Consider the following 25,673-nt stretch of genomic DNA (forward strand, 5'->3'; position numbering starts at 1 on the left):
GACGGACAACACCACGCGATGTGGTATATCAACAAACAGGGAGGAGTGGGGTCGCAGTGTCTCTGCAGAGAGGCTCTGCATCTCTGGTCCTGGGTTCAGGACTGTTAGACCTGTCTGCCTCTGGGGGTGTTCTAACCATTATTATTTATTTTTGTCACCCTTAGCCTCCCAGTGTTTCTATTTTTTTTTTGTATGTTCACCAGGATTTTTCAGTGTTGTCAGGGGGCTAGGTGTTCCTTGACTATGTCGCCATCTTTCCCTTCATTTTCCGTGAGGCCTAGGCAAGCTCCTGAAAATCTAGGGACGCTTAGAAACCTAAAATGGTGTCCAGCAACTGCCATAACAGTCACTTCAGTGAAGCAGTCCCATTGGATTCAACGAAGAAGGTTCTGGAACCCACTAGCAGGTTCTAAGAGTCCGAGGTCAGCCTATAAAAGGCCAGTACTCAGGTGGCCATTTTGTGTAAGCCTGTGACCGGAGAGGTAGCATTGACCAGTGTGGAGAGAGGCGAATTTCAGAGGAGAGCTTTGCACCAGTAGGGGAGCAATTGACCTGTGGCCGACTGTGTTCTACTCGGATGTGACCCCCCTTGGATCCGACCAAACCCCACTGAGTCTGAGAAACATCTTCGCACCTGGACTTTCACCTCAAAGGCACCAGAGATTCCCTCGGTGTACTTTGATCTTAGCGGGGTTTATACACCCCAGGGACACTCTCGTTGCTATTTTCCCTCGTTTACCCTGTGGACCCGGCACCTCAGTGAAGAGGTTAAGTGAGCAGAAGGCGCAATCGCCGCGTTGTCAAAGCACACACACCGTGGGAAGAGAGCAGCAATGACCGTGGCAACTGCAGGGCAGAACTCCGACTAACCTGCGGGGAGTTCTGTGAGAAAGTGTTGGTGATCCCGGGTTGCAGCTGTTCTGCGGTGCCGTCGGAACAGAGGACGGACCAACGTCAACAAAGGCGGGGCGAAGGAAGAGCTTCCGGAGCCGTCCTCGACATCAGCGGTGAAAGCGGATCTGCGTAGAGGGAGGAACAGCACACGCCTGGAGGAGGAGATCGCAAGGAGCTGTGACGCGACCCGCCAACACCGCCGGGGGACGTCCTGCTCCATACCCGGCCGCTGTGAAAGAGTGCCGCATGCCAATCACCCGACCCTCGAGGTGAGGCTGCCCCCGAGACTGACCCGCACAGGCCAAAGGACTCCGGCGGAGATAAAAGTAAGCTGGGCATTCCTAGGGCGAAGGGTGGAGTCAATACTAGGAGGAGCAGTGCTTGAAGGGGTGGCAGGCGATTCCCGCCGGAAATAAGAGCCGGCCAGAGGAAACCTCTGAACTTTTCTGACACAATACGAGCCAACCAGTAAAAAGAGCTAAACCGGAAAAACACGAAGAGAGAGAGAAAAGAGTGGGACTCGTGGGAGGGAGTGTGAAAAGGATTATTAAGGAGGTGAGGAGAGTAAGGCTGAATCTCTAACAAAGGGGAAAGTGTATGTATAATACCACGATCTGAGGTAACAGTGCAAGAAGATCCTATCGAGCTGCATATAAGACAGCAGGGGTGATGTCACTGGAGGCAAAGTGAAATGTGGTGTTAATTTGCCTATTCTTTCCTAGTGGAACAGCCGTGCCAACCAATGTGAAGTATTGTGAACAGTGAATATTAGAGTGTTATGATCCTGCAGCAGCAGGGGTGAAGTATACTCTGGTTCCCTCTTGGGAAACATTTAATTCATTAATCTTTCAGTGTGTGTCTGTAGTGTATTGATTACTCTAAGAGAAAGGGGGGGGGTCATGTATACTGATTCTGAAATGTGTTATGAAATGTACCAAGGGATATAAACTGCATTAATTTGAAAGGTGTTGTACTACTGTAACAAAAGAGCTAACAAACCAAAGAGAACAGAATCTATTTTTATAAAGTGCGAACCTTATTTTCCTAACAAGGTGTAGTGTCGTTCTTGGAATGGATGGGCGCTGAGTTACTGAGAGGTTTTGCGCAAGCTTCACACATTAAGCCTTTGGAATTAGTCTTCCCCTCTGTGCCATGCTATCCATGTGTTGGCTAGGAAATCCCTAGGTCTAACATATTGGTGTTTTCAGCGGTGGGATTCTACTTGTGCTTGCGTATACCTTGCAGTAACTTAGGGTGCACCATAGGCCTACACCTGGAGTTTTCTCCAAGCGGTCTCCCCAAATTTATATTTTGATTTTCCAAATTTACTCCTGGTGGTGGGGTGGAGGTAGCTTCAGGTTGCCCTTGCAACTCAAATTTCCTTGTGTGTATAACTTGGTATTGCCTATTGTAAAATGGAGTTTGCACTAGAAAACCTAGACACCTATTCTGTGGCTCAGCTGAAAGATTTCTGCCAGAAAATGGGGGTATTTTTTAAGCATGGTGCCAAGAAGGGGGAACTTCAGACCAGTCTAAGGGCTTGGGTGGAGGCACACAAAGAAGGGAAGGAGGAGGATGAAGGGACAGACCGGGACACGGTTGTGGAGATAGAAGGATTATTCCACTCTGAGGGGGAAAACCTACTCCCAGGACCAGTGTCCTACTCCAGGAAAGGCAGTAGTGTTTCCGGGGGAGGCTTAACTGAAGCAGAGCTCGCTGACAAGAGGGAAAAGAGGCAATTAAAATGGGAGTTGGCTAAGCTGGAGCAGGAGAAGGAAGAGAAGAGGATGGTTCATGAGTTCAGGTTGAAAGAGTTGGAACTCCAGGCCCTGCAACGGGGGCCCTCTCCTGTAATAAATGGTGGCAGCGAATCCAAAGAGACAGCCAGGGAGTCCAGATCCTATTTGCCAAAAGACCTTATTGCTAGCTTTAGTCAGGGAGATGACATAGCCAAGTGCTTGGCTGCCTATGAGGTCTCCTTAAGAGCCCATGGGGTGCAGGAGAAGCACTGGGGGGGTGGATTGTATAAGTACATGCCTCCTACTGGTCGGGACACCTTGCTGGCCCTGGAACCAGAGGAGCAAACCAACTACCCCACCATGAAGCTAGCATTGGTAAGGAAGTTTGGGCTTACCCCAGAAAGGTACTGTCAGAAGTTCAGGGGGAGCCACAAGTTAAGCACCCAGAATTGGGTGGACTTCCTTGATTACGCGAGAAAGGCATTAGAGGGCTGGGTAAAGGGCAGTGAGGTGAAGGATTATGAGGGGTTGTATGATCTATTTTTGAAAGAGCACCTCCTCGAGAAATGTTTTCCCGAGCTGCGCCAACACCTGGTGGACAGCAAGCTGACCAATCCCCGGAAGCTTGCAGAGGAGGCGGACATCTGGGCAAGTACCCGGGTGTCCTCAAAGGGGACTGGAGGGGATTCCCAAAAGGCCGGACAGGGCGCCCCCCAGAAGAAGGAGGGGGGAGATAAAAAGAGGGAGTTCTCTAAAGGTCCCCAAAACAATTTCCAGGGAAAGGGAACAGGTTTCACCCCTAGGGCAAACCCGCCCAGAAACCCTAATCCTGGCCAAAGCCAGCAGCCAAGGGTTCTCCACTGTTTTGAGTGTGGTGGTGTTAGACATTATAAGGGAGATGTCAGATGCCCAAAGTGACCACCCCCTCCCACCGGAGGAAAACCACCGGGAGTAGCTAGTGTAGTGCTCGGGGAGGAGTTGCCCTTAGATAAGGGGGGTGAGTTGGCGGGTGTCACCTTAGTGTCCCTGGGAGAACGGGAGATGGTTCCAAAGATCCAAGTGCCCCCAAATACTGTTAAGTATGGGCAATGGGTCACCATCAATGGCCAAAGAGGGGAGGCTCTGAGAGATACAGGAGCCAGTATGACTATGGTGAGAAGTCGACTGGTGTCTCCAGAGCAGGTGATTCCCAATGTACTCCACCCCGCCGCGATGGCTGACGGCAGAATGGGCCACTATACAGTGGCTGAGGTTCCCTTTGAGTGGGAAGGGGTTGCAGGTTCACTTCGATTTGCCGTAAGCCCTGCCGTGCCAGTTGATTGTCTGCTGGGGAATGACATGGAGCACAACACTTGGAGAGAGGTGGAATACCGGACGCACTCTGCGATGCTGGGTACACCTGACTGGGCCTGTGTGAGCACAAGGTCTGCGACTGCCCAGAGAGGGAGTTCGCCTGGGTTGGAGCCTGGAACAATGGCCCAACCCGCTGCCAAAAAGGGACAGACCCGAAGACAGGAAGAGTCTGCTTCGGCTTCCACACCCCATGTGACGGATCGGCCACCTGCAGGGGTGGACCAGGAGTCCGTGGAGGGGGAAGTAGACTCTCTGGAGGATTTACCCATCCCTGCTGAGTGGCATGTGGAGGGAGGACCTACCAGAGAGGAATTCTGTAAGGGGCAGAGGGAGTGCCCTACCCTTGAGGGACTGAGGCGACAGGCTGAAGCCCAGGCAGCAGGTGATGTCACGGGATACTATCATATTTACTGGGAGGATGGACTCCTCTACAGTGAACCCAAGGTACCCTTACCTGGTTCATCGAGGGCCTTGGTAGTCCCGCAACAATACCGAGCCTTTCTGTTGGAATTGGCTCATGCAATACCCTTGGCAGGACACTTAGGTCAGGACAAGACCTTTGCTAGGCTTGTCCCCCACTTTTACTGGCCTCAAATGAAAGTGGCGTCCCACACTTACTGTCGGACATGTGTATCCTGCCAGGCCAGTGGGAAAACAGGGGTGAAGCTGAAAGCTCCCCTGGAACCACTTCCGGTCGTTAGCACCCCCTTTGAAAGGGTGGGCATCGACATTGTAGGGCCATTGGATCCACCAACAACAGCTGGTCACAGGTTTATCCTGGTTCTGGTGGATCATGCCACACGGTATCCAGAGGCCATTCCTCTGAGGACTGTCACTGCACCTGTGGTGGCTAGGGCCCTGATGGGGATCTTTACCCGAGTGGGATTCCCCAAGGAAGTTGTGTCCGACAGGGGGACCAACTTTATGTCAGCTTACATGCGGGCGATGTGGAAGGAGTGTGGAGTGACTTACCGGTTCACCACTCCTTATCACCCCCAGTCGAATGGACTGGTGGAGAGGTTCAATAAGACCCTGAAGGGCATGATAAGAAGTCTGCCTGAGAGCCTACGGAGGAAATGGGACGTCCTCCTGCCCTGTTTGCTGTTCTCCTACCGAGAAGTGCCGCAGAAGGGAGTGGGCTTCAGCCCTTTTGAACTGTTGTACGGGCACCCTGTGCATGGACCTCTCAGCCTGGTGAAGGATGGATGGGAAAAGTCTCCCAGAAAGCCTCCTCAGGATGTGGTGAGCTACATGCTGGCCTTCCGGAGCCAAATGGCAAAGTTGTGGAAGCAAGCTTCTGACAACTTGGAGGCCAGCCAGGCAGTAATGAAGGAATGGTACGACCACAATGCTCACCCGGTGGAGTTGGAGCCTGGCCAGAAAGTGTGGGTGATGGAACCTGGAGAGCTAAGTGCCCTTCAAGATCGCTGGACTGGCCCCTTTGAGGTGTTGGAAAAGAAGGGTAAGGCCACTTATGTGGTGGATCTTAAGACCCCCCGACAGCCCCTACGGGTGCTGCATGCCAATCGCCTCAAACCTCACCATGAGAGGCCAGAGGTCATCCTGTTGATGGTGACTGATGGTGCCGAGGAAGCAGAAAGCGAGCCTCTCCCTGATCTCTTCTCATCTCAAGAGAAGGATGGGTCGGTGGAGGGAGTGATTCTCTCCCCATCCCTAACTCCTGAGCAGCGAGAGGATTGCCGCCAGGTATTGGAGCAGTACTCTTCGTTGTTCTCCCTTGTCCCGGGAAGAACCCACCTGTGTACCCATGATGTGGACACAGGAGACAGCCCACCAGTGAAGTCAAAGACCTACCGGCTGTCAGACAAGGTGAAGGCTAGCATCCATGGAGAGGTTGCCAAGATGCTAGAGCTAGGAGTGATAGAACCTTCCAACAGCCCTTGGTCCAGTCCGGTGGTGCTAGTGCCAAAAGCCGCTCCACCGGGCACCACGCCAGAACTGAGGTTCTGTGTGGATTACCGGGGACTGAACTCAGTTACAAAGACTGATGCTCATCCGATCCCTAGGGCGGATGAATTGATTGACCGGCTAGGAGCTGCCCAATATCTAAGTACCTTTGACCTCACTTCAGGGTACTGGCAGATCTCCTTGACAGATGGAGCGAAGGAAAGGTCAGCCTTCTCCACGCCTGAGGGACACTTCCAATTTTGTGTAATGCCCTTTGGGCTCAAAAATGCCCCTGCCACATTTCAGCGGCTGGTGAATCAGGTCCTCTCTGGAATGGAGAGTTTCTCTGCTGCTTACCTGGATGACATTGCTGTCTTCAGTAGCAGTTGGGAGGACCATTTGCAACATTTGCAAGCAGTTCTCCAGGCCCTGAAACAAGCTGGATTGACAATCAAGGCCAGCAAATGCCAGATTGGGCAGGGGTCGGTTGTGTACCTTGGACACTTGGTGGGTAGGGGGACAGTGCAGCCCCTGCAGGCAAGATTGAGGCAATCATGGCCTGGGAACCCCCCAAGACACAGACTGAGGTCCGAGCTTTCCTGGGCCTCACAGGCTACTACCGTCGCTTTGTGAAGGGGTATGGCACTATTGTAGCGCCCCTCACGGAGCTCACCTCAAAGAAACAACCTCGACGGGTAGTTTGGACCGAGGCTTGTCAGCAAGCCTTTGAAAAGTTGAAGCAGGCAATGTGTGCAGCACCGGTCCTGAGGGCCCCAGACTTCTCCAAGGAGTTCATTGTCCAGACAGATGCATCAGAACATGGCATTGGGGCAGTGTTATCGCAACTGAATGATGAGGGCTTGGATCAACCCGTGGTCTTCCTGTCCAGGAGACTACTCCCCAGGGAACAGAGGTGGAGTACCATTGAGCGGGAAGCCTTTGCGGTGGTTTGGGCTCTGAAGAAGCTACGTCCATACTTGTTTGGCTCGCACTTCCTGGTTCAGACCGACCACCGGCCCCTTCGTTGGCTGATGCAAATGAAGGGGTAAAATCCCAAGTTGTTGAGGTGGTCCATCTCCCTACAGGGAATGGACTTCCGGGTGGAACATCGACCTGGAGTTGACCACGCCAATGCAGACGGTCTCTCCAGGTATTTCCGCCTTAGTGATGAGGACTCCCAAGGGGTTGGGTAGTTCTCCCCACTTTCAGCTGGGGGGGACGCGTGTTAGACCTGTCTGCCTCTGGGGGTGTTCTAACCATTATTATTTATTTTTGTCACCCTTAGCCTCCCAGTGTTTCTATTTTTTTTTTGTATGTTCACCAGGATTTTTCAGTGTTGTCAGGGGGCTAGGTGTTCCTTGACTATGTCGCCATCTTTCCCTTCATTTTCCGTGAGGCCTAGGCAAGCTCCTGAAAATCTAGGGACGCTTAGAAACCTAAAATGGTGTCCAGCAACTGCCATAACAGTCTCTTCAGTGAAGCAGTCCCATTGGATTCAATGAAGAAGGTTCTGGAACCCACTAGTAGGTTTTAAGAGTCCGAGGTCAGCCTATAAAAGGCCAGTACTCAGGTGGCCATTTTGTGTAAGCCTGTGACCAGAGAGGTAGCATTGACCAGTGTGGAGAGAGGCAAATTTCAGAGGAGAGCTTTGCACCAGTAGGGGCGCAATTGACCTGTGGCCGACTGTGTTCTATTCGGATGTGACCCCCCTTGGATCCGACCAAACCCCACTGAGTCTGAGAAACATCTTCGCACCTGGACTTTCACCTCAAAGGCACCGGAGATTCCCTCGGTGTACTTTGATCTTAGCGGGGGTTTATATACCCCAGGGACACTCTCGTTGCTATTTTCCCTCGTTTACCCTGTGGACCCGACACCTCAGTGAAGAGGTTAAGTGAGCAGAAGGCGCAATCGCCGCGTTGTCAAAGCACAGACACCGTGGGAAGAGAGCAGCAATGACCGTGGCAACTGCAGGGCAGAACTCGGACTAACCTGCGGGGAGTTCTGTGAGAAAGTGTTGGTGATCCCGGGTTGCAGCTGTTCTGCGGTGCCGTCGGAACAGAGGACGGACCAACGTCAACAAAGGCGGGGCGAAGGAAGAGCTTCCGGAGCCGTCCTCGACATCAGCGGTGAAAGCTGACCTGCGTAGAGGGAGGAACAGCACACGCCTGGAGGAGGAGATCGCAAGGAGCTGTGACGCGACCCGCCAACACCGCCGGGGGACGTCCTGCTCCATACCCGGCCGCTGTGAAAGAGTGCCGCATGCCAATCACCCGACCCTCGAGGTGAGGCTGCCCCCGAGACTGACCCGCACAGGCCAAAGGACTACGGCGGAGATAAAAGTAAGCTGGGCATTCCTAGGGCGAAGGGTGGAGTCAATACTAGGAGGAGCAGTGCTTGAAGGGGTGGCAGGCGATTCCCGCCGGAAATAAGAGGCGGCCAGAGGAAACCTCTGAACTTTTCTGACACAATACGAGCCAACCAGTAAAAAGAGCTAAACTGGAAAAACACGAAGAGAGAGAGAAAAGAGTGGGACTCGTGGGAGGGAGTGTGAAAAGGATTATTAAGGAGGTGAGGAGAGTAAGGCTGAATCTCTAACAAAGGGGAAAGTGTATGTATAATACCACGATCTGAGGTAACAGTGCAAGAAGATCCTATCGAGCTGCATATAAGACAGCAGGGGTGATGTCACTGGAGGCAAAGTGAAATGTGGTGTTAATTTGCCTATTCTTTCCTAGTGGAACAGCCGTGCCAACCAATGTGAAATATTGTGAACAGTGAATATTAGAGTGTTATGATCCTGCAGCAGCAGGGGTGAAGTATACTCTGGTTCCCTCTTGGGAAACATTTAATTCATTAATCTTTCAGTGTGTGTCTGTAGTGTATTGATTACTCTAAGAGAAAGGGGGGGGGGTCATGTATACTGATTCTGAAATGTGTTATGAAATGTACCAAGGGATATAAACTGCATTAATTTGAAAGGTGTTGTACTACTGTAACAAAAGAGCTAACAAACCAAAGAGAACAGAATCTATTTTTATAAAGTGCTAACCTTATTTTCCTAACAAGGTGTAGTGTCGTTCTTGGAATGGATGGGCGCTGAGTTACTGAGAGGTTTTGCGCAAGCTTCACACATTAAGCCTTTGGAATTAGTCTTCCCCTCTGTGCCATGCTATCCACGTGTTGACTAGGAAATCCCTAGGTCCAACAAGAACCATATGATCTGTCTGATGGCAAATCATCTGGCCGGAGTTCTGAACGTGCGTGCAGACAGTCTCAGTCGGCAGTTCTCGGCCGACCACGAGTGGAGGCTTCATCCAGAGGTAGTTTGTCATGTCTTTCGGACATAGGGAACTCCTCAGGTGGACCTGTTCACCACTCACGAGAATGCTCACTGCCCGTCATTCTGCAGTCTACAGTATCCGATGCAGGGAGCTTTGGGGGTCACGTTTCAGTTGAGTTGGGGCTCACAACTCCTTTACGCGTTTCCTCCCATACCCTTGATTCCTCGGGTTCTGAGGAAGATTCGCCAAGACCGGGCCCAAGTCATATTGATTGCCCCGGATTTGCCAAGAAGGGTGTGGTACACAGATCTTCTCCACCTCTCCTTGTGCCCGCCGCTCCGTCTCCCTCTCAGGGCAGATCCCCTCCCTCAGATGGAGGGGCAGGTTTACACCCCCAACTCCAGACCTTACACCTTTATGCCTGGAGATTGAACGGGGCAACCTGAATTTCTTTTCTCTCCCACATGATGTGGTGGATGTCATTCTATCGACCAGACGTGACTCCACCAAGTCTATCTATTCTTATAGGTGGTCTAGGTTTGTTTCCTGGTGTTGGGAGAAATCCATCGATTCTTTGAGGGCTCGTTTATCAGATATACTTCAATTTGCTCTTTCTTTAGCGCAGCAAGGGTTTGCTGTTGCTACAGTCAAAGGTTATCTTTCGGCTTTGTCGGCATTTCTCTGCCTGCCGGATCAGCCATCCTTATTTAAGTCTCCTGTTGTTTTAAGATTTCTAAAGGGCCTTACGAATAAATTTCCTCCTACTCCCTTTATTGTACCTCAATGGGACTTGAATCTGGTGCTTACTTTTCTGATGGGTTCTCCTTTCGAACCTTTGCATAAGTGTCCCTTGAGACTTTAGTCTTTTAAGACGGTCTTCCTGGTTGCTATTACCTCGGTAAGGAGGGTAAGTGAGCTTCAAGCTCTTAGTTCGAAGCCCCCATTCTTGACCATTCATGCTGAACAAATGGTTCTTAGGACCAGGGCTGCTTTTCTGCCTAAGGTGGTAACTCCCTGCCATCTAAGACAGTCCATTACCCTTCCTACCTTCTATCGTCCCCCTCACCCTTCCAAGGAGGAGGAACGGCTTCACCGTCTGGACCCTAAGAGGGCGGTGAGCTTTTATCGTGATAGGACAAAGGACTATCGAGTGGATGACCAGTTGTTTGTTGGATTTGCTGGCTGCAGAAAAGGAAGAGCTGTGCACAAGCGCACTCTTTCGAGATGGATTATTCTATGCATCAAGATCTGCTATGCCCTGGCTGGTAAGGTACCTCCAGAGGGTATAAGAGCTCACTCTACTAGAGCAAAGTCATCAACATCTGCTTTGCCTAGGGGTGTTCCTGTTGAGGACATTTGTAGAGAGGCAACTTGGGCCTCCCTCCACACTTTCGTGAAGCATTACTGCTTGGATACCGAAGTGAGGAGGGACGGCCCCTTTGCGCGTTCTGTCCTTCAGGAATTTCTGGTACAGAGGAGTGGACACCCTCCTCCGGGAGTGGGGACTGCTGTGGGAATCTATTCACAAGGTGAGGAATCTACTGGCAGATGTATCCATCAGAAGAACAAGTTACTTACCTTCGGTAACGCTTTTTCTGGTGGATACAGTATCTGCCTGTGGATTCCTCACATGGCCACCCGCCTCCCCATTGTCCACTCTTCTATACCTGAATTTCTGGTAATGTTTTTTTAATGTATACATGTTATCCTCAAAGGAAGTGTGTTCTTGTACATGATTTACTATGTTATATTCACACTATGTGTGTTACCTTGACTAGTTTGTACTGTGTATACTGTGTATTTATCTATTGTTGTTGGTCCGTCCGTGTGCCTCGAAGGCACGGAAAAAAGGGCGGAACTGATTTCATCACGCCAGCGTAGGCCTATTATGGAGTCGGTGACGTCAGCGGAGCCGCGCGCGATGTCGTGCGTTCCTGTGACGCCGTCCACGCCGGCGAGCTACAAAGAATTTTCCGAACGTTGCTGACGCAGGGGGATATTCACAAGGTGAGGAATCCACAGGCAGATACTGTATCCACCAGAAAAAGCGTTACCGAAGGTAAGTAACTTGTTCATCTCAAACAGTAGACTAAGACAGTTAAATGGTTTCTTATTGGAGGGTACCACCTCAACAGAATCATTTGTGTTACTGAAGAAGAGACCAATGCCAAGTCGCAAAATGCTTATCATAAGCACTGCTTAGTGTGGTGTCTGGGACTCCATAGCCGGGCATTCCATATGTGACATGGTGTCAATGGTGATATGGTATATCAGGTCCCATGTATGAAGAAAATGTCAATCCAGCCATAGTAAGAGAGTATCTGATTTCACAGGGGACTGAATTACACCTCGCACTAGAGGATTACATCTTTCAAACCTTTGCTGTTGGTGGAGAGGCATAAAATCCACCCTTGCTCCATTCTGAAAAGGTTTAAAGGGCTCCATGAATTAATAGCTTCCAAAATTATCTGCCGGAGGTCATCTGGAGAGTGGCTGGAGTTGGAAAAGTGATGGCACATTTTTGTAGTGCTGTGTCTGCAGCATATGTTGCTCCAGTGCTCCATTATTCTTAGTTCGATAGCGCTCGTGGTCATTCCCGCGTAATGAAGGCCACAAAGGCAGGTGATCAGGTAAACACAGTTTTTTGTACTGCAGTTACTGTGACTTTTCTGTTTCCAGGCGAATTGGGGACCCAACCTGACCTCTTAGGAATGTTTAGTCAGTGGTCATACCCCGTAGGACCCACAGGGATAGTGCCCTGTGACAGGTGGTAAGGCCCACAAGGTGTTCTGCATGTGGGACTGTTGAATATGAGGTCTGGTGTTTACCAGGAGGTCCTTCAGTTTCTGGGTACACTTAAAAGCGAATCATGGCTCTGGAATTTCAAGGGGCCCAGTGCGTCATCACTCCTTCCCACGGTCGCATGCACCCCACCCAAGGACAATCACTACAATTACCTGCACCTTAAAAGACGGGTATTCTCCCCTGCTCAGTCTCAATCCAGATGAACAGAGGATGGTAGGTCTCCTGCGCTCTCTGCACAGAAACCACATGAGTATGGTTGCATCTCTTGAAAACATTCTGTTTTTCTTTTTTTTCTCACCCCAAGGCAATTTGAGTCCCCTTGACTTGCTGTTTCTTTATGTTGACTATCATTGTTCTTTCCACAGTTAGCAGCTGAGTGCTACACTCTGCTTTCGACCTATGGATCACTGATCCAAAGGGTAAGACCCTTCACTCACTCCTGAGGACAACTTGTGATACACTGTGTAACATCAACACAGATTGGTTTTATGTTGTCTGTTACCTGTATGTCCACTTGCGTGTTCTGTTATATTGCATGTACTAGTGTGTTTTTACTTCCTTCACATTGTGGCGACTGATCTGCCATAACAATAGCATGCACATACAGTGTCCCGAAAAAGCGATCCTGGAGACACATTGGCCCATACAGGCAAAACATTTGTTTACTGTGTGTTTTCTTACATTTCTAATTTTTTTTCTACGTTGAACGATCAATTTTAAACTTTTTGAACAAAGGTATTTTATTTTAGGGGATTACCTACACTTTATATCACATCTTAGATGTGGGGTAGGGTTAGCTCTCCCTTTTTTAGGTCCTGAAGAAGTGGTACAGATACTTTTTGGGCCAACAGACAAGAAACACGTTGACCTGACCACATTCACAGATTTAGGCTACTTGGATACATTACCTCCCTGTAGTCGCCAGTACCAAATTATGTTTTTTGTAATCCTGCCAAGGAAACCATCAGTTTAAAGTTCAGTTGAATACCTCTTTTTAGTCTCTCTTCATTTCACTATACACATTCACTCAACCTCACACATTCAAAACGCCCTCACACTGGCACTTTCATCAGATGGCAAAAATAAAAAGATCTCTGCTAAAGCGACCCTTCGTGGGGCCCATAGGGCATTGCATTGCCAGCCCTATGAAGAACACCCTTGATGATGAGACATTACATGCTCATGGATTTGTGAAGGAACCAAGAAAAAAATCCTTAGGATTCCCCTTTCTTTGTCCGCCTTTCTTTCTACCTTGCTTTCTGAAAGGAGCAGTATTTCCACTGGTTTCTGCATTAGCACTTTCAGAACCTAGGTACTGGACCTTCATTGGCTCACATTACCCCTCACTTCCTTGTTTTTAGTCATATTCAGGGCCATATACAAATCTCTACAATGTCCAGAAAATATAACTATACTATACATAAGATAACAAACATTTCACTCAACTTATTAAGTGCTATTTGAAAGTGGGAGACAAATATGTGTGTACAGTGAATCAAAGATGAATACTCCAATATAAGTAAGACTTTCATAGAGTGAGCAGGAGATGCTGTTTATTCTTAACTCAGACTGTCTTTAATTCACTCCCATATTAGGGTTTTATTTTCCAGTGCCTTGGTGAGTGCATGGCCAGCTGTGATGATACTGCACTGATCTTACCCTTCCTTCGAAGCATGTTCGAATCTACTAGGTTCATCGCTACGCCTCACCATGCAGTAAGTATCAAGTGCATTTCTTACAATTATTATAGATTTATTTCCCTAAGGTATTTCAACCTGTACGACCACAACAAAAACAAGTTGAGAAGGTAGTCATATGGGGCTGTTGAGCATCTGGATGTACATTGTGTAGGTTTGTAACTTCATTCGAAGAGCTTGATGGTAAATTATTGATGACCGGTGAAACATTCCTCACTCAGTACTTTCTCTCACCCAAAAGTGTGATTTTGTACTCCGTGCATAGCCAAATTATATTAGAGTGAAACCCCTCTACAGAGTAGATGAGGACTAAGTTAGCAGAAACTAAATGTAGAGCTCCTTTTTTCAGGTGACTAATAATGCATTTCATCAGGGATAGTTAGGAGCCTTTTAGGTGATCTCTCTTGATAGAAGCCAGTGTTTGAACAAGATAAATCAAGTTTAATCAATGTAGTAGATAAAGCGGTGAAAGACATAAAGCTATGTGAAGGCTTTGAAATTACTCTCTCAGAAAGGCCTTCAAAATAGACAACAGTAGACATGAGGAAGAAAGGATAAGCACCCCTTCTAAAGAAATCACACTCCTTTGTTGTAAAGAAGGCTTGTGTATTGAACTGTCCTTGCAGTTCCTTTATGTGAAACACCAGAGAGAACAAAGTGACAGAAAACAAATAGTGACGAAACTCTCATCTTATTGTCCAAAGATGCTTTTTAAGTAGCATGGTAAAGGCCTTCCAGCATAGCTGTATAAAGGTATCCTTAAATCATGCTTTCAGGCCACTGAATATATTTGCTTTACTAGTTGAAAATCATTCACCAATACCAGCTGTAAACACTGAATGTGAAATAAAGAACCAGCTTTATCCTTTCTTTCTAATATGAAATCTCTTGTACTAAATGTCTGTGTTTGGTTAATGTATATTGTCCCCCTGAGGCTGTGATTTGTCTTTCCCTATTTGCAGGGCATAGTAATTGGTTTCCGAACATGTGCCAAGGTTCATCCTTTCGCATGCCGACAGGTACTTGAAGCGTACAAGGGTTGTCTTTCTGATATTGAGCTGGTAAGAACCATGCATCTCTTTCTGTCTCATATTTCAAACTTTCCTCAGCAGCGGCGGTTCACATTTATTAAATGTATTTTACAATTAAATAAAAGTTTACGAGAAAGAAAAGCTAAAATACGTCTAAAGACGTAGGCAGTCTACAATTCCGAAAACAAAACTGTATCAAATAAATGGCCAGTGCAGCTTCCATTCCTCATGTGTATATAACATTTGTTGAAGAAATTTAGAAATTTGTTTAGAAAATTTATTTTGAAGGGGCTTATGATACCAAATGCAACAATCTCTTAGATTTACCATAAAAACAAGTCATTCAACCTTTACTTTCTCCTGTGATTTACTGATGACTTCAAAAGTAATAGAGCACCAACGGAAATACCACCCTCCAAGACAACTTACATTTAGGAATGTGGGTGTTCAATACAAGACCGGGTCTAAGACCAGGCCCTGGACTCAAGGGGGGAGTGGTACTCGATATCAAACAACAGGCCCGGGTCAAGGCTGGGCTCTGTATCTACAGAATACAGTTACATTGAGGAAAGGTATGCGGCTGAGTCCATATTCTAAGCACACAGCTTACTGTGTTCTAAACTCCTACTGAAATGGTGACTGGCCCGGGCCAGGAGGCAACCGGCACCAGCACTGGTGTGTTGTGTTACAGGACTACCTCTCCTGACTGAGGATGGGCCTTCATGAGGCCAACGTGAACAACCCACCCTGACACATGGGTAAGGCAGTGTGATTGCGTTATAGGGGCAGAGAACCACACATATCCCCTATGCCTAGGACAAGGCCAGGGAGGATCATTGTATTTGGGGGCTGGGTGACACTGAGGCAAGGGTTGATTTAGGCAGCCGGGTAAGGCAATATTTACTGGATCATTGGTTTTGCAGGGCATTTTCTTTGTGGCCTTCCTGCCGCCTTTGAGGTTGTGTGTGTGTGTGTGTGTGTGTGTGTGAATAAGAGTTAGGGTAAGGGGTGGAACAGTTCTTGTTTAATGTTAGTCTTAGGGATAACTTTATGGCTAGAGATGAAGTATGGGCATGATACAGGGTTAGGGTAAAGAATATTGTTAAGCATACTTTGCTGGAATGAACTAGGTTCAGGTCTATGAAAAGTGGTGGGTATATTATCCTCCTAGTGTTAGGGGGTTTGGGTTTCCGTTATAGTACATAATAGTAATGGGCCAGTGATAGTGATAGCATTATGATTAGGCATAGGATTTTGGATTTGTGTACCTTACAACAAGAATAAAATCCTATAAAATCGTTTTCAGATACTTATACAGCATTAACATTTGAAATATCAGTTTCTCACTTTTCTTTTTGTATTTTTTTCCTCAATATTTAATTTCTAAATTTTAACCTAAATACCACTGGCAGGGGACAAGTGTCTTTTGAGCAGACAGGTGCATGAGGTAGTGCTGCCCAAAAGTTCTTTGACACCATAATTCAACTTTGAGTGAATAATTTATGTTGCCTGCGCCAACCTAATTGTCTAGCACAGAAAACGAATTGTGTTTACACTTTATCATAACCAACATCCATTACACATCCCTCACTCATTTCACAGTACATTGCGTACCAGGGCAAGTGGAAGCTGCACTCCAATAATGCGCCAATAGCTATGACAAAAAATGTGTTTGTTAAGGCATGAAACCTATGAGCTGCACCCTTTAAATGAAATAAAAACAAGCTGTATAAGTTTATAAATGATATTAAGTGTGATGGATCGATATCTGAAATTTAGGTTTTCGTTTGAAGCTTAGCAGTGCCCAGAAGCTGCATGAAGTCATCACTAGATGGATGAAATTACTTTTTCCGACAGTTCAAGATCCACTTTCTGGCAAAGCTCTTAACTTACAAACGTGGTTACTTCATAGGTCTTTGCTCTAGACAGCGCGTGTCCGCTGCTCTAACCAGCCTGCCCATAGGCTTCCCTTTAGCTGCCCCAATCATCACTCCATTCGTCCGTGGCATGAATACATCATGCCTCTTCCTGTATTGAACACCCCCTCCCCCCCGAAAGCACCAGCCAATTACTTATGTGTTAACACAGTGGCCATTTTAGGTACTCATTTTGGGAATACTTTTTCCATTGGTTAGAACTACTGTGCACGGTGGTTACAGGTGCACTCTCTCGTTGGAACTTGGAAATGCTTGGTTTTTTATTATTATCTTGTGCTTTTATCTCAACACATTATTGGCTCAGGTTTGTTTTCCGTTTGTGGTGTTTCCGTTGTTCAGCAGGTGCCCCTTTATGGCCGCTGCTTCATTGATCTAAGGGGTATCGCAAAGAAATTGGAATTTCAACAGCACAATGCCTGTCGTGTAAAAAGCTGTTTTTCTGTAGTGAGAGCATAATTCTGACAATGCCCAATGTGGGGTTGGCTAAAACACCGCTTCTAAGTTGTGAAAAAATCAAATAGGAGCGCTCAGTCAGATCACATTGGAAGCAAGACTGCCTATAGGACCTGGCAGTAATATCATAGATGGGACCAAGCAAGATGTGAAAACATGGGGTACACGCTGCATAGGGCTGCCGTCTTCTCTGCAGGTTTCGTTCTCACCCAGCAGAAACATTCAGTTTACTCGTATACTTTCTTTCTGCTCTCCTCCTTCTGACTCTGCGCACATGTTCATGTTTAACAGCCTGAACACTGTAATAATAATAATGTATGTTTTCATTTATAGCTCATGTAACTGCATTTTTGTAGTTTCATAGCATTGCCGCACGTCTTGCAGATAATGTTTTTAACAACCCAGGCACAAATAGATATCACATAGGCCGAGGGCTTTAAGAGGGCTGGGTCTTGCTGGTGCACCAGCAGTTCTAAAAAGCAAGTGCTGGGACGGGTCCTTAACGGGGTCTCCATTTCTGCCTGCACCCTCCAGGCAGAAACCTCAGTTTTGTCTGATTCCTGTTTTTGCTGGAATGTCTGCTCTGATCCCGCTGCTTAAGGGAAATAATGTTCCTTGCTACAGGGAAGCATAGGTCTTTTACCATCGCAACATACTCTGCAGAACAGCAATATAATGCAGAGTACATTATTACAGTGTTCACTACAAGTGACATTAACTGTCATTGTCCAATACTAGGGAAGGTTTCTGCCCTTCATGTGCTTGTGTACTTCTGCAATTAAGGCAACGATTATGCTTACATGCTGTTGTTGCACAAAAGGACATATGACTAGCCAGGCCACACCAAGGTCACGTTATGCTTTTTTCTTTCTTTTTTTTTCTGGCAGTTTATATAGTGTAAACTTGGCCCTAGGGCACTAAAGGGCTTTACATGTAAACCATACATTTTTACATGACAACTGTTCTGCAGGAAGAAATGCTTTGAGTGTGTAATCGAGGTATTGAAGCATATATTTTGTTAAACACCAAGGTTGTTAAAAATAAGTTGTGCAGGAAAAAAAGTTTTGAGAGAAAGGCAAGGGCTTTACTTGGATATCCTGCGTTAAACTCAGGAAAAACAGAAGATGGCCTATTTAAACTAACCTTTGCAAATCCTCCCTTTGATAACCAGCCCCCATTGAGAGAGAAAAGACTTAAAAGGAAACAAATTATTTGAAAAGGGCATGGAAATGTTCACCCTCAGATATAGCCAATGGAAATACACACCATTGACAAAGCTGACAACCTGGGCTTGTTGTATCAGCCATGTAACTTGCTGTATTATATATCTGGGTGCAATGACAGCAGCTCCAAAATACTAGTGGGGAGGCACACTATACAGAAGCATATTTTTAGCTTACATGTTTTAAGCCACATCCGTAATCTTCTTGCCACGCCCCTTTGAGGGACCCACCAGTTTTTTCATGCCACTTGAAGCCCTGCATAGGCCTTACGTCGTAGGCCAGGGTTTATTTAATGAAGCATGCTACAAACAGTAACTTGCTACATTTAATTTTTTTCTTTCTGAGCATGATGAGCTGCCAACTGTGGTAGACTTTTATGTTTATGGTAATTCAGCATTACTCGTATTGGATGTTGGAAATTTGTATAACACGCCCTGGCAACCGGGGCTGCCGCAAATTGCTGGAATCTCTGTTTCAATTCTTTTGAGGCTAGTCTTGTTCATTATTCTATGATTCTAACTCCTGTAGCCTTGCACCCCTCCCACTGCAGTGGAATAATTGAAAGTGTGAGCATTTAATTGTCCCTTGCCACCGCCCACCTGGGCTCTGCAGGTAGGGCCTTTTCCTGCACAGTGTGGCCCGCACTGAAGTGGCCTCCCACTCCGTGCACTGCCTGGTCAATAAAACATGAACATTGCCTATTTTTCTCAGAAAGTAAATGTAGGTCAAACAGTTAGTATGTGTATGGAAATGAGTGGCAAACTGGTCTACGACAGATATTTACTTTGATGGCTTTGTGTCCTATGACTGTCCAGCACAAGAGTCTATTATGGGTAGGGCAAAAGGTGGGCTCGTAACTCTACTGTCTGTCAACTTCCCAGTACATGTGAAATCCAATTCTATTGTGGGATTCCATTCACAAATACTATGCTTGGAACAAAGAGGGGGCCATGATGGGGGCCATGATACCCTGTTAATTAATCACTACAATAATATGTTTGACCCCACTAGTACCCGTGTTGTAGATGAACTTGAGTCAGCTGTCAAGAAAATTTGTAGGGATATTCATAATCCTTATGACATTGTCTGGGATGGGGACTTCAATATTCGAATTTGCCCCTACTCGTTTACAAATGTATGTGGGTTTGATGGGGTTAATGGAGAGGATCGGGCCCATTTTATTCATACACCTTATGGTGACTCCCTTAATACCCTTTTGTTAAATTTTGATTTGTTAATCATTCAACCTGCTGTGAATAAAGAGGGTAATATTGTGCCGACTTTCGTAGGGAGGAACGCCGCCACCGTTATAGACCATCTGCTGATCTCGGTGTATATCGCTCCATTCTGTGCCGTTCCTACCATTGTTGATTTTGGTCTTAGTGATCACAATGCCATTACTATGTCGACCTCTATCTGGGGGACTATGCCCACACTTAAGCGTAGGATTATTGATGAAATCACCCCTTGCAGGCAAAATAGTATTAGGATCAAATGGTGTGGGGATAACTCAGATAAATTGTTGCGGAAAATAGTGGGAGCTGGTTCTGAAGAGTTACTCCGCTGCCTTGATGATGATGCTGCCCCTTGGTGTATTATCGCCGACTTTGAAAAACTCGGCGAAATAATTAAAAGGTCCCTCACTATCACGAAGGGTATATCAAAGAGGGCATCGGTAGGCTGGTTCGACAGAGCCTGTACGAACTCATTACAAGAACTAAAGAGGGCACTGTCAAGCCACCCTAGAAACAGGGAAGCCGTTATACACCTCAGGGCTAGCTACAAAAACCAGCTAACCCGTAGAAAACAGGAGCTTAGGGAGGAAGCTTGGGATAAATTGACTAAAGCAGCGGACCTGCGTGACAGTAAGTTATTCTGGAGTACTGTTAACAGCCCATTCCTCCAAAAGGAGGAATTTCCAGTTTTAACAGCCCAGGTTAATGAGGACAACTGGGTTCAATATTTTACAGGAATTTTCGATCCTGCCAGAGAGGATCATGATAGTTCAAATGCTGTTATCATAGGATCTATACAACCTCTGGGGATTACACTTCCTGAAGTTGATAATGCTATCCGCACCAGCAAGGGGGGAAGGCCCCAGGACCGGACGGAGTTCCGGTCGACCTGTATAAGACAGATACGGCGCTTTGGTGCCCCCTCCTGACCCAGGTTTTTAATGCCTCCGTCAATGATAATACACCTTCTACATGGAGTGAATCCATAATTTTGCCGATTTATAAGAAGGGAGATAGAGGTGAGGCAAAGAACTACCGCCCTATCTCCCTTCTGGATTCTTCGTTAAAAATTATGAGCAGGGTCCTACTGCTACGACTAGAGGAATGGGCTGAAGCCAACAATATCCTTGCGGACTCCCAATTTGGTTTCCGTAAGGGTCTCGGCACTATTGAGCAGTGCATTAATTTAGATCTTATCATTGGGAAATATACCAAAGCTAAGCAGGGCTCTTTATTTCTTTGCTTCGCAGACCTCTCTAGTGCCTTTGATCTGGTGGATAATACTCTCCTATGGTCCACCTTACTCGAAATGGGTGCCCCAGCTGCTATAATCCACTTCTTAGCCAGACTATATAACAAGTTGTCAGCACAGATTCGCTTCGGCCTAGCGGGGGAATGCACGAAGAAGATTAAGGTTAAATCCGGCATTAGGCAAGGTTGTGTCTTGGCCCCGTTACTCTTCTCCCTTTTTATAAATGCTATGGAATCCGACTTGAGGAAGGTCCAAGCTGATGCTCCTCAAGTCGAGGGCCAAGCTATCCCGGTATTGCTTTATGCTGACGATACTGTCTTACTTTCGAGAACTCCGATAGGTCTGCAAAAATTAATGAATCACTTTTATGATTTTATTAAGGGGAGGAAACTAAAAAGCAATAATTCTAAAACTTTTATTATGGCTTGCGGGAAAAAGGTGAATCAATTTAAATCATTCCAGTTTAAGGATCATGGAATTGAGGTTGTGGACAAATTCTGTTATCTAGGTATAACTTTTAGCAATAATGGGTCGTGGGCCCCAGAGATACTTAATATTAAGGCCAAGATGGGCAAGGGGTCTTCAGGAGTTTTTCGTTTTGCCTCCAAATTAGGTAGTCGTCGCATTCCTGATATGATAAATGTCTACCGGCACAGATGTGCCCCGGTCGCTCTTTACGGTTCGGGAGTCTGGGGACATTAGAATCAAGGGGACTTGCAAGTAGCTGAAAATACTTTCCTTAAGAGACTCCTTTGCCTCCCCCCCTCGGCATCTACCGAACTGATTCATAAAGAGGTGGGGCTGGAATATCTGACTGACCTAACAGGATTGAGACCCCTTATGGTTTGGAGGTCAATCTGGGCCAAGGACGAAACAGTATTTACCAGGCGAATAATACAAGACTGTTTTCGCTTGGACAAAGTCCGCCAGATCCCCTGGTTGAAATATGTCTTAACATCTTATAAGGAAATGTTTGATTTGGATGTTTTTAGTGACCCCGCATGTGCTATCAATATACCTAAACAGGAGGTCAAAAGTGTTTTTCTGGGGAACAAATCTAAACTGCGACAAGACAAATGTAGTCATTTAATAACTCATGTATTTTATCAATCCAATAACGAGGAAGGTTATGACATGCCTAAGTATCTAAAAGTAATTACTAAACAGTCACATCAGTATGTTCTTACAAGGCTGAGATTAGGCATAGTCCATAACCTGGTGGCATTTCCTCGGATGAAATACTATACGTCATCCCCATGTCCGTGTGATGGAACCTCCAAACAGGGCACGTTGCACTTTATGCAACTTTGCCCCCTGTATTTGCAACTCCGTATTTGTTATCTCAAACCTCTTTTTAAGAAACATTCTGTGTTTACAGTTGCAAACGCCCTGAGATTTTTATCTGCACTTGATACCCCAGATATCTGTTTTTTTACTGCAACCTTTATTTTAAAATCAGTGTCCATTAGAAAAAGCCTGGAATTTTAATTTTGCCTTTTATATAATCAACTGCTGCTATGTCTATGGTATTCCTCTCAACTGCACTGTTCAATATCTTGTAATATATTGTAACTCTCTTTTAACAATTTTTATTTGATTGTCTTTATATTCTGTGTGCTTTTATGATTGTTTATTGAATATTCGAATAAAGCTTATGAATTGAATTGAGTGACAAACTGTAAGGTACTACACAATAAACATTTTGGTAACTGTCAAAGTCATTTTACATTCATTATCTGATCCGATGAAACCTGTTACATATGTTTCTGTTATTATATTGATTATACCGTAATTTCATGTACATGTGATTTTTCTAGGATTACCTTCGTGGGCATTCTTCCAAGGGCAGGATGACATATTGAACATTTAGTGACACCCATATTTTCTGCATCTGCAAATCTGTCAACTGCCCCCACACCGTGGTCAAAACACACGCAGCCATTTTGTTTGTCGGGAATGCTGCTACCACCAATTCATAAACTACAATGTCTGCTTGCTCATTCAATCTTGCTCTCTGTCTCACTCTGAGAACACGGAAGAGAACACATATGCGCTTGTACAGGCAAAGCATTGCAGCGCTATTTGGTATCTCTCTGATGGTAAACCACGCAGCTGGATAAAGTAATGTTTTTTAGGCCTCAGCTCTAGACGGAGCATATGGGCTGTCTCAAACCGAGACATGCTGCATCTACTGAATGGGCTTTAGCCTGCCCATGGGCTTCCCATTTGCTGCCACCATCATCACTCTTCAGTTATATCCACATATTCCAGAGCAAACCATGCCACATATTTCCTCTACACAGCTTCACACCATGCCATCCAATTCCACAACAAACAATTCCAATCTAACACATCAATCACTCCCTTGCACTATCATCAACCCTGTCATCACTTCCCTACACACCCACTGCCTCTCTCATCTCTCCCTCAGACTCCCAGTACCCCCTCTCATCTTACAATACCGCTGATCTCTCCCATCCCTCCCTCACACTCCCTGTCTTCTCTCTATACTGCCTGCTCACATCCGCTACCTTCCTGAACCTCCTCACGCTCTTCACTGGTCCACCTCTCGCATCCCCCCCTATTATTGGTGCCTTTCCACTTGTACCTCTATCTCTCTCTCTCTTACTCTCTCTCACTGCTCTCTGTCTTGCTCTCTCATGCACTCTTCCCACCTCTCTCATACGGTACACTTGAGTTCTCAAGCACAGTTTCCATACCATGCCTTTTCACAAATGTCTGTCCCTCAAACCCACACTCTCCTCTTATTCTTTAAGTGTTTTACTTTCCTGCATACATATGTGCTCCCACTTTATGCATCTATGGCCTGCTCTCCCCTTCTTTCTCACATACACTTTCTGCTCCTCTATCTCAAATTTCTTTCCCTCAAACCCACACTCTCCTCTTATTCTTCAGTTGTTTTCCGCATACACATGTGCTCCCTTTTATGCATCTGTGGCCTGCTCTCCCCTTCTTTCTCACATACTCTTTCTGCTCTTCTATCTCAAATTCAATCACCATTTCCTGCACAAACGACCCATCCCTCTCTATCATGCATTTCTATCTATGTTGTGCAGCTCTCACCCCTATCTATTCACAATGCACCACAATTACACTACATAAATACACAACACACTTCCACCCAACACGATTTCACAACTAACAACTTGAATACAACCGACATAATTCCACTGGACACCACATACATCCACTACACTCCAAACCAAAAAACATAAGTAAAAGACATTTTCATTCTGATGGATACATCTGCCAGTGGATTCCTCACCTTGTGAATATCCCCCTGCGTCAGCAACGTTCGGAAAATTGTTTTGCAGCACGCCGGAGTCGACGACGTCATAGGAGCACGACATCGCGCGCGACTCCGACTGACATCACTGACTCCTTATTAGGCTTACGTCAGCATGATGACATCAGTTCCCTTTTTTCCGCGTCGTCGACACTAACGGTTTCGGGAATCTTCTGTTGCGATTCATGGTAACTTTGTTACTGTTGGATTTCTACTGTATCTTTTTTGGTGTAACTGTCTTTTCGAAGGATGTCATCGAAGAAGACAGGTTTTAAGCCCTGTGATGCTTGCGGGAAGATGATGTCCATCACGGATCCTCATAGTGACTGCATCTGGTGCCTGAGTTCGGATCACGACGTGCATAGTTGTCGATCCTGTCTAAAGATGAACCCGAAGGCTCTTCGAGAACGTGAGGCCAAACTGCTTGTTGCCAAATTGAAAGGTAGGGAGGCCAGGAAGAGCTCGAGGACGAAGTCGAGGTGCTCGAAGTCAAGATCGAGGTCGAGGTCTCGTTCGAGGTGGGCTTCAAAGTCGACATCGAGGCATGTTTCCAGGTTTTCGAAGAAGAAACATAAGAAGAGGAGACATAGTTCCAGGCATCATTCAGGGAAGGATTCGGACTCAAAAGCTAAGTCCTGAAGGTGAGGCCTTGCCTTGTGATTCTCCGGAACATTCACCGGCTTCGGAGTTGAATCCGTCTCCAGTTCCATCGCAATCTCCGGAACATGAGGAGGAAGAGGTTGCTGATCCTCAGGGCTCAACGACTCCGGTTGGTCAACCCGAGGACAAAGAGGAACAAGAGGTGTCGACTCCGGTGCAGCCTCCTCAGGAGCTGCCGGTGGGTTCGTATCCTCCCTTTTCCAGGTCCTGGACAGGACCCCTCACATTTTTTAAACGCCATGTATGGTGTTTATGCGAGAGCCATGTACCCCTCTGGAGCACCGGCTGGTCCCATGGGTCCGTTGGCTTATAATTTGGGTGTGCCTCAAGCCTATGCTCCGGCACCTTTCCTTCCTTTTATGCCGACGCCGACTCCACCTTGGCATATCTCGGCGCTGCCAAAGTCATCGACGCCGTATGCGGCTTCACCGACGTCGGATAGACCTCGGGATCCGCCTCGAAGCTCAACGCCGGCCCCGGCTCCGCATTCGACGCCGGCTCTGGAGCCTTCGGAGTCAATACCGGACCCGATGAAGTCGATTCGAATGGAGAGGTCGAGGCGTGAAGCCCAGCGCCTATTGGAGGAGCAGAGTTATAGGGAAGCTGAATACGAGGAAGGTGAGCTTCTTGATCCAGAGGATTATTTTGATGACTTGCGAGAGGCAAGTGGGTTAGAGCTGTCCCCTGAGTGGGATTTGACATCAGTGTCAGGTGCTCCTTCTAAAGATGTGGCGCCTTATCACGTTGTGATTAAGAAGGCAGCAGATTTGTTGAATTTGACTTTACCTACAGCTGAATACAAGTCAAATATACTGACTGAAGTGCTTCATTCACCATCATCAGTGGTTGAACCCAGTCTTCCCTTTACTGACGCCCTTACGGATCCAATACTGGA

General features: G+C 46.7%; 1 protein-coding gene across 1 annotated transcript in view; it reads left to right on the forward strand.

The window, feature by feature from the left end:
* Nucleotides 1–25,673, forward strand: part of LOC144790855 (maestro heat-like repeat-containing protein family member 2A) — a 75,033-nt gene that overhangs the window by 20,658 nt on the left and 28,702 nt on the right. Inside the window, exons 7-8 of the mRNA XM_078665520.1 lie at nucleotides 13,579–13,698; nucleotides 14,643–14,741. Of these exons, the coding sequence (XP_078521646.1) occupies nucleotides 13,579–13,698; nucleotides 14,643–14,741 (219 nt within the window). The remainder of the gene's footprint in view (nucleotides 1–13,578; nucleotides 13,699–14,642; nucleotides 14,742–25,673) is intronic.

Source organism: Lissotriton helveticus, chromosome 11 (genome assembly GCF_964261635.1).
Source record: "Lissotriton helveticus chromosome 11, aLisHel1.1, whole genome shotgun sequence".
NCBI classification, from domain to species: Eukaryota; Metazoa; Chordata; class Amphibia; order Caudata; family Salamandridae; genus Lissotriton; species Lissotriton helveticus.